This window comes from Hemitrygon akajei, chromosome 18 (assembly GCF_048418815.1).
Source record: "Hemitrygon akajei chromosome 18, sHemAka1.3, whole genome shotgun sequence".
NCBI lineage: Eukaryota > Metazoa > Chordata > Chondrichthyes > Myliobatiformes > Dasyatidae > Hemitrygon > Hemitrygon akajei.
Window position 1 is genome coordinate 47,680,012 of NC_133141.1, and position 8,718 is coordinate 47,688,729.

Here is an 8,718-nt window from a genome sequence, read left to right on the forward strand (position 1 = left end):
GAATGTATCTAGACTGTAACTTAAAGGCATCTGTTGCGGCAGATTCACACTTAAATTACTGTTAACTGGTAAAAGGTTTAATTTGCTTTTCTCAAACTCTTCTTGCAAATTATTGCAGCTGTATTACTTCCATTTTCCACTTAGTTATTGATAGCATCTTAGTTATTGGTGCAGAGCTAGTCAATTATCAGAGGTACATGGAATTCATTTCTCCTGGTAGTTCATAAAGTGATCTCACAGTCCACATTGTTGTTCTAATTTAGGCCTCTAATTGGCCATCTGGAGCTGCACCTTGATGACCTTCGGCTCATATGGGAGAATGAGGAGGTGATAGACAGGAGCTTCAGGGAGGTAGTCACCCCTAAGCTGCAGGAGGCAGGTATGCAGGTGACTGTCAGGAGAGGGAAAGGGCAGCCAGAGCAATGTACCCCTGTGGCCATCCCCCTCAATAATAAGTATACAGTCCGTGGATTCCGTATGCGCAGATTCAACCAACTGTGGATCGGGAAAACCTGGAAGTTCTCTCTCCAGCACTCGTTGTTTGAGCATGTACAGACTATTTTTTCTTGTCATTATTCCCTAAACAATACAGTATAACAACTATTTACATCGTATTAGGTACTATAAGTAATCCAGAGATGATTTAAAAGTACAGGCAGTCCCCGGGTTATGAAGGAGTTCTGTTCCTGAGTCCGTCTTTAAGTCGGATTTGAAGTCGGAACAGGTACATCAGGTATTATTTAGCGTCAGTTAGTCAAACATTTTTCTTAGTATATAGTACATATTTTACCTTTCTATGCATATAAAACACTTAAGAAACATACGTATTTCAATAATTTAACCACAGCGTTGTTTCATAATAATTGTAGCTTTCATCAGGGCAGGGCCTTTCACATGCTCCATTAAAATTGTTCCAATCGTTGACCGACTGTAGCCTAACACTTTTCCAATGATCGATGGCGTTTCACCTCTTTCCGATCGCTTTATTACTTCCACCTTATTTTCAATCGCGATCGTGATTATTTTCGTGAACAGAAACACTGCGGATTCAGAGCTGCACTGCCAGGTCCTAATGTCCACCACACGGAGACATGTTAAATAAAGTCTGGGGTTCCGCTGAGTCCTAAAGACCACCGCACTGATACATGTTTAAAAAGGGAATTGAGCATCCGCGAATTTTGGTATCTGCGGAGGGTCCTGGAACCAATCCCCCACGGATAAGTAGGGCCGACTGTACTGCTCTGGATACTGTTTGGCTCCTACAAAATCCTACCTTGTCGCCTCTGGCTGAACATCAGCGAAGTACGGCGGAGATTCGTTCTCTGACAGGTCTAGCCTAGCCGTGAAGGTGATGTTCCATCGGTATACTACTAGACTGGATCTGGTAGCAGGATCGTGGCTGGCTAAGTCAAGGAGGTAAGCATGCCTTTGCTACTTTGTAGGTTCTGCCTCTTCAGGCAAAGGCTACACCCAACGAGGACGCCGGCAGCAGGGCGTCTGATGGTGTCTGCGGCAGATGTACCCAAAAGGGTCAATGGTACAGCCATCTTGGTGGCATGCGGAGGAACCAGAGTGCTGCTGGTCAATGATGGCATCGCTAGACCAGTTAGTTGTCACTGCGGGGCAGCTTCCTTATCCGCTAAGTCTGTTACACTCCTGTGTACCACTTAGCACCAGATTTGAAAGCCCAGAGAGTCTGTTTGGTGGGGGCACGACACCGTCTGCCTTATTACTGTGCAAGGCGTGTTAACTTTCAGAACAGTCAACATGGAAATCGATGGACAGCCAAAGAAGAAGAAGGATACTCTTGAGGGGGAGCGACCTACCGGGGGTAGCTACAATGACTGGATCTCTATCCCTGATTCTGGATCTGTGGCTCAGGAGGGTAGTGGGGAGAAGAGGAGTGCAGTAGTGACAGGGGATTCTCTAGTAAGGGGAGCAAACAGGAGATGCTCTGGATGTGAAACAGACACTCGGATGGTATATTTCCTCCCAGGTGCCAGGGTCAGGGAAGTCTCAGATTGGTACACAACGTTCCAAGGGGGAGGGTGAACAGCTGGAAATCGCGGCACATATTGTGGCCAACAATATAGGTAGGAAAAGGGATGAGGTCCTGCAGAGACAATATAGGGACTTGGGTAGAAAGTTGAAAAGCAGGAATTTGAGGGTAGTAGTCTCTGGATTGCTGCTTGTGCCACATACCAGTGAGGGTAAGAGTGGAATTATTTAGCAGATGAATGTGTGGCTGAGGAACTGGTGCAGGGAGCAAGGTTTCAGGTCTGTGGATCATCTCATCGGGGGAAGGCATGAGTTGTACAAAAAGGACAGGTTACATCTGAACCCAAGGAGAACCAATATCCTTGCCGGCAAGTCTGCTAGAACTGTTGGGGGAGGGTTTAAACTAAGTTAGCAAGGGAATGGGAACCGGTGTGATCGGACTGAGGTTGAGGCAGTTGGTATACAAACACAGGTAGTGTGTAATGAGACTGCTAGCAGGGCAGGCAGATGATAGAGCAAATTTGTAGTCAGTGAGATGAGTTGAAGTGTAACATGGGGGCAAAATCAAAAGGGAAATGAATACAGGACTGAAGGTGTTATATTTGAATGCACAACAGTATACAGAATAAGGTAAATGATCTTGTAGCACAGTTAGAGATTGGCAGGTATGATGTTGTAGGCATCACTGAATTGTGGCTGAAAGATCATAGTTGGGAGCTTAACATCCAAGAATACACGTTGTATCAAAAGGAGAGGCAGGTAGGCAGAGGGGGTGGGCTGGCTCTGTTGGTAAAAAGTGAAATCAAATCCTTAGAAAGAAGTGACCTAGGATCAGAAGACATAGAACCTTTGTGGGCAGAGCTAAGAAACTGCCAGGGTAAAAAGACCCTTGTGGAAGTTATATACAGGTCCCCAAACAGTAGCCAGGATGTGGGATATAGATTGCAATGGGAAATAGAAAAGACATGTATAAAGTGCAATATTAGGATAGTTGTGGGGAATTTCAATACGCATTTAGGTTGGGAAAATCAGGTTGGTTCTGGATCACAAGAGAGGGAATTTATAAAATGCATATGAGATGGCTCTTTAGAGCAGCTTGTGGTTGAGCCCACAAAAGAAAATACAACGCTGGATTTGGTTTTGTGTAATAAGCCAGATTTGATTAGGGGGCCTTGGGAGGCAGTGATCATAATATGATAGAACTTGCCCTGCTGTTTGTGAGAGAGAAGCTGAAATCTGATGTATTATATTGTACTAAAGGGAATTATAGAAGCATGAGGGAGGAGCTGGCCAAAGTTGATAGGAAGGGATGACGGCAGAACAGCAATGGCTGGAGTTTCTGGGAGCAATTTGAAAGGCACCGGATAGATACATTCCAAAGAAGAAGCATTCTAAAGGGAGTTTGGGTAACTGTGGCTGACAAGGGCAGTCAAATACAGCATAAAAGCAAAAAGGAGGGTAAAAATTAGTGAGAAGTTCAAAATTTGGGAAGCTTTTAAAAACCAAAAGAAGGCAACTAAAAAAAAGTGGTAAGGAGAGAAAAGATGAAATATGAATGTAAGCTAGCTATTAATATGAAAGAGGATACCAAAAGTTTCATCAGATGTAGAAAGATCAAAAGAAAGGTGAGAGTGGATATTGGACTGCTGGAAAATGATGCTGGAGAGGTAGTAATGTGGGACAAAGAAACAGTGGACGAACTTAATAAGTACAGTGGATGCCGGTTAATTTGGACACATCAGGCCAAGTCCATTTTGGAGCAAATATGCAGCTGCCCCAATTTGCCAAAGTTTCATGGAAATAAAAAAGACAAGCTACCATTTAACTGAGTAACAAATTATTTACTTAAATGGAATACAGAACAAATAAGAACACTACTAATACTACTACAGTACTGTAAAACTATTAGTTTCTAATAGTTATCAAAGGAGAAATCCATCCAGTGTACACTGATGTGTTCTTCTGATTGATTGTAAATGAATAAAATCAGTGCAGACATCTGGTGTAGATAATTGACTGCCTTTATATAATGCTTTCGATGAGTTTATCCTCCAAATCTTCATTTTTATTGCACCATTCAAGATGATTGTCAATATCTTCAAATTCTTTGTCATTTCCACTTGTTGAAATAGAGAAATCATTTAATTTTCACTCCTGGCCATTTCATTTTCACTCCCGGCCTGAATGCTTGAAACCACAGTGAGCAAAACAGTTCTGAATTGTCTTGCTGCTTATTTCTCGCCAACTATCAGTGACAAAAATCACTGCTTTTTGAACACAAACACACGCCAGTGATGGTATTTAAAAACTGTTCACTCTAAGCATGGTGAAGTGTCTAATGGGCACACAAGTTCACACGATTGACACTAGTTAGAAAGTGTTCAGCAACAGTCTTCTGTTCAATTAAGTAGCATAGTGTCCCTAATAAATGAAGGGAATCCCAGCTATTTTCTCAATTACTTTTTGTTTTTTAAGAGATGTCCCAAATAAGCAGCTGCCCTAAATAACTGTTGGCCCAATTAACTGGAACCTGCTGTATTTTACAGCGGTCTTCACTGAGAAAGACACAAGGAGTATGTCAGAAATTCGAGAATGACAGGAGGCAGAAGTGAGTGTAGTTGCTATTACTAAGGAGAAGGTGCTTGGGAAGATAAAAGGTCTGAAGGCCCCTGGACCAGATAAACTACACCCCAGGGTTCTGAGAGAGATAACGGAAGAGATTGTGGAGGCACTAGTGGTGATCTTCCAAGAATTACTAGATTCTTTTAAGGGTCTTTTAAGAGACTCCTGGATAGGTACATGGGGCTTGGAAAAATAGAGGGCTATGGGTAACCTAGGTAATTTCTAAAGTAAGTACATGTTCGGCACAGCATTGTGGGCCAAAGGGCCTATATTGTGCTGTAGGTCTTCTATGTTTCTATTCTGGAATGTTTCCAGAGGATTAGAATATTGCAAATGTCACTTCACTCTTTAAGAAGGGAGGATCAACATCATTGTTCATCCCTCCTTCACCTTGTCTACCAGAGCAACCTCATGTCTTATTTTAGCCCTCCTGAGTTCCCTCTTAAGTGCTCTGTTAGTGAATGGCCTTTTGCTAAGACTCTCAATGATTAGACTTTGGCATTCCTAGGACAGATTTCTGTCCAGGGGACCAACACAGGGGTATGTTAGGGATTGTTAAATGCAGGGCGTTCAGGAATTGATTGCAAGCTTTAAGAGAAATCAGAGCCAATGTTCACATGAAACCTGTCCAAATGTAAACTACAAGTGATAAATTGGTAATGAAAAGGGGAGCTTTGAAAGCAAAGATTATGGTCAACAGAAGAGATACTACTGGTGCACAACAGATGGCCATTCAAGAGTAAACTGACCTGCCCATCAATCATTTTCATCTGCATCAGGCCTTCAGCAAACCAGGCATCTGATATCTTCAGCTAAGTTATTTTGCACCCTTGTGACTGGGATGAAAGAAGTTCGCAGATGAGATTTAAGTTGTCACTTAGCACATCAAAGTCACAGGCCTATTTTTTTCCATGAATAATTAAAGTTTGGTGTACCCAGAAATGGGGCCCTGACAACACTAATTCCGGATGTCTGAGGTTGTTATCCTGAAATAATCTTGGACCAGTCATGTGAATGACTTCGACCCAGCAAAGTGTTTGAACATTCAGAGGTGTTTTGTCAGTTACAGCGTACTCCCATTGCAAATGGAACTATTTGACAGACGCAAAATATTGAAGTAAACAATGTCATTGTAGCTATTGAAATTTTATGGTATCACCTGCTGATCCCTTTGTTCGTAAGAGAATAAAAACTTAGTGTACTAAGAGTTGCAGATGATTTTCAAGAGTTTCTCCAAGAGAAAAACTGTTTTCCAGTGTGCCTGCTTATGCTGAATATTTTACATCTACAGCTCCAGTTTCCGTTTGGCTCATTCACTACAGTTCCTGTCTTGACCACATCCTTTCATGCATCTCACACAAAGACCACTTGTCAAACAATGCATTATCATAGGCACAATTTACAGTTTTGCTTTGGGGATGAGCAAAATGTAATTTTTTAGTCTTCTGTATACTAATGCAATCTGCCATGTTAGTGTTCAATTTGTGGAGAAATTCAGAATCACATAATAATTATTACATTTAAAATTAATCTTAAATTTTAAAACCTACCAAAATGCTTGAAATAACACAAGACAATAAAAACATTGAAATACATTCAAATCAAGTACTTCAAATAATAATAAAAGAGAAGACAACTTGTTCTTAGAGTCATAGAGTTATACAGCATGGCAACAGGCCATTCAGTCCAACTGGTCCATGCCAACCAAGAGTCCCTCCGAAGCTAATTGCATCTGCATGCACATGGTCCACGTCTCTCTAAACCTTCTCTATATACTTAACTGTCCAAGTACCTTTTAAATGTTGTTAATGTGCCTGTCTCAACCACTTCCTCTGACAGCTCATTCCAGATACGGATCACTCTCTGGGTGAAAAAGTTGCCCTCAGGGTCCAATTAAAACTTTTCCCTCTTACCTTATGTCTATGTCCTCTAGTTCTGTGCATAGTCACCTTATCTGAGGAAACGCAATTCTCTGCAGATATTCTAAGGGTTAAAGTGGAAGATCTGCTCGATGAACACAAGAAGCAGCACAGGTTCATCGAGCAGATCTTCCATTTTAACCCTTAGAATATCTGCAGAAGATTGACTTTCTCTTGGAGGACAGCATGGTGCAGTTATCCCAAGATTGGTTGTCCTCCAGTAAAAGATTGTCATTCTGAATGGAAATGCCAGCTTTTAAATGAAAGATTTACACTTGGGTTGAAACTATCCACTGCACAGTGCCAGTCTTTTGGGGATGAATTATTCTACTAGGATGCCAATCAGCAACTAGGAAGTGCTAGTCACCTGCTTGGTCCAATGTGCAAATAAGAGGCTTCGTTCTTGATCAAGACTCACAATTCAGTGTTGTCAATAGTCAGTAAAGTTGGAGACACAAAGACTGTAGATGCTAGAATCGTGAGCAACAATCTCTTGGAGCAACTCAGCAGATCGAGCGGCATCCATGGGAAATGTTTCAAGTCAAAACCCTGCATCAGACTCCAGCAGATTACTTGTCAGCAAAGTTGGGACTGTTGGCGAGTTAGATTATCATTCTCCCTTTTCTGAATGTGTAACCTGGAGAAGGAAGTCTGCACCCAACAACATCCTAATAACCTTTGTCATATATCCTACGTTTCTGCAGCTTCAACTACAGCTCCAATCCTACTTCATTTCCTAGCTTTGATTCTGACCCTTCCTCAATATCGGCAATCAGATCTCCATGTTACTATTGCATTGGTGTGGTTAGGTGTACAGCTAAAGATCCAAGTCCAGTTAACAATTGACAGATGAAAAGCGGTGAATAGTTATAAATCCAGAAAGCAATTGGACTCTGCACTTGGCACAGCAATGTACTACTAATGGCAGATATGTATTTACTGATCAATTCTCCTGGTAACTACTCTGTTTCAAAAAGTCTTAATTATTAAAAATCCAGATACCACCCCCTAAAAAAAAGGTTCGACTGGCCATAATGATAGTACAAGACTTTCTTTCATTAAAGCCTTCACATTTAACAGAGTAATATTTCATTCTGTTTCAAGGAACCGTATAGTTTTAATGATTTGTACGATGTAATCAAAGTTAAAGCAACATACCTTGCTTAATGATTTTGTCCCTGGCATTCTGGTCCAGCACCAAAGGTTGAGGTGGTTTTCTTGCGTCAACAGCAAAAGGGTTAGGACTTGAGCCAAGAAACAAATAGAAGAAAACAGCTAAAATGCAACAAAGACCAAGGGACAGAAATAACAGCATACTGATTGAATGTTGATATCAAACTAACAAGAAGTCAAAGTCAAACAGCAACTAAGGGCAAGGGCCATCCAGCTAAAGATAAGGGTTGGAAATAAAATTATGGACTTGTGCTTTCTCTGTGATGAAAACATGGTACTTAAACAAAAAAATTTTTTTTTTACATAATTCAATGTCACATTTTCCATGCTGAAGGCTGAAAAGCTAAGCATAATTTGAAAACAATCAATGCTTTGTTGTCAAAGTGCAGCTCAAATTGCATTAGAATCAGAAGTGTAAATAAACCAGGCCTTAAATTTAAACCTGTTCAATTTGCACTAACTATTCTTCCCAAATATCTGAAACAGATAAAATCTATTCCAATATCTCCCAAATTTTTAAAATAATTTATTAGGGACTGATAATTACTGAAAATATTGTGCTAGACTATGTGTATAGGTCAGGTGAGGGAATCTAATGTCTTAATGCATGTTGGGGCAATTATGTTTCAGTAAACTGTTTCGTGGAGTATGATTTCAATAATTCAGCTCCTGATTCATCTCTTTCCATCTCCATGGATATTTGGCTAAGAGTTGTGCACACAGGTCAGCACATCACAGAAACCTGCCTGGATTTCCAATACATAACAAATACCAATATACCAATAAATATTGAGCCGATGAGAAATAATCAGGGCTGGACAATTCCCTGGATAGTCATCCAGGATGATAGTCTCTTGTCAAGTTGTGGCTCAGACTGAGTTGTTTAGTAGGTTTTTTAGATTTTGTAGGGATGTGAAGCACTCTGTGCTTAGCCCCCTGCTCTATTCACTTGATACTCAAAACTGTGAGGCTGAGTACAGCTCTAATGCCATATCTAGGTTTGCCG

The 8,718-nt window shown here is 41.0% G+C and overlaps 1 protein-coding gene across 2 annotated transcripts in view; it reads right to left on the bottom strand.

Annotated features, from left to right (window-relative positions):
• The window catches only part of LOC140741436 (all-trans-retinol 13,14-reductase-like), a 34,850-nt gene extending 26,984 nt beyond the window's left edge, over nt 1-7,866 (bottom strand). For both annotated transcript variants that reach the window (XM_073071615.1, XM_073071614.1), the window contains exon 1: nt 7,698-7,866. In XM_073071615.1, coding sequence (XP_072927716.1) covers nt 7,698-7,854 — 157 coding nt within the window. In that variant the 5' untranslated portion in view covers nt 7,855-7,866. The remainder of the gene's footprint in view (nt 1-7,697) is intronic.
• Nucleotides 7,867-8,718: the final 852 nt, after the last annotated feature.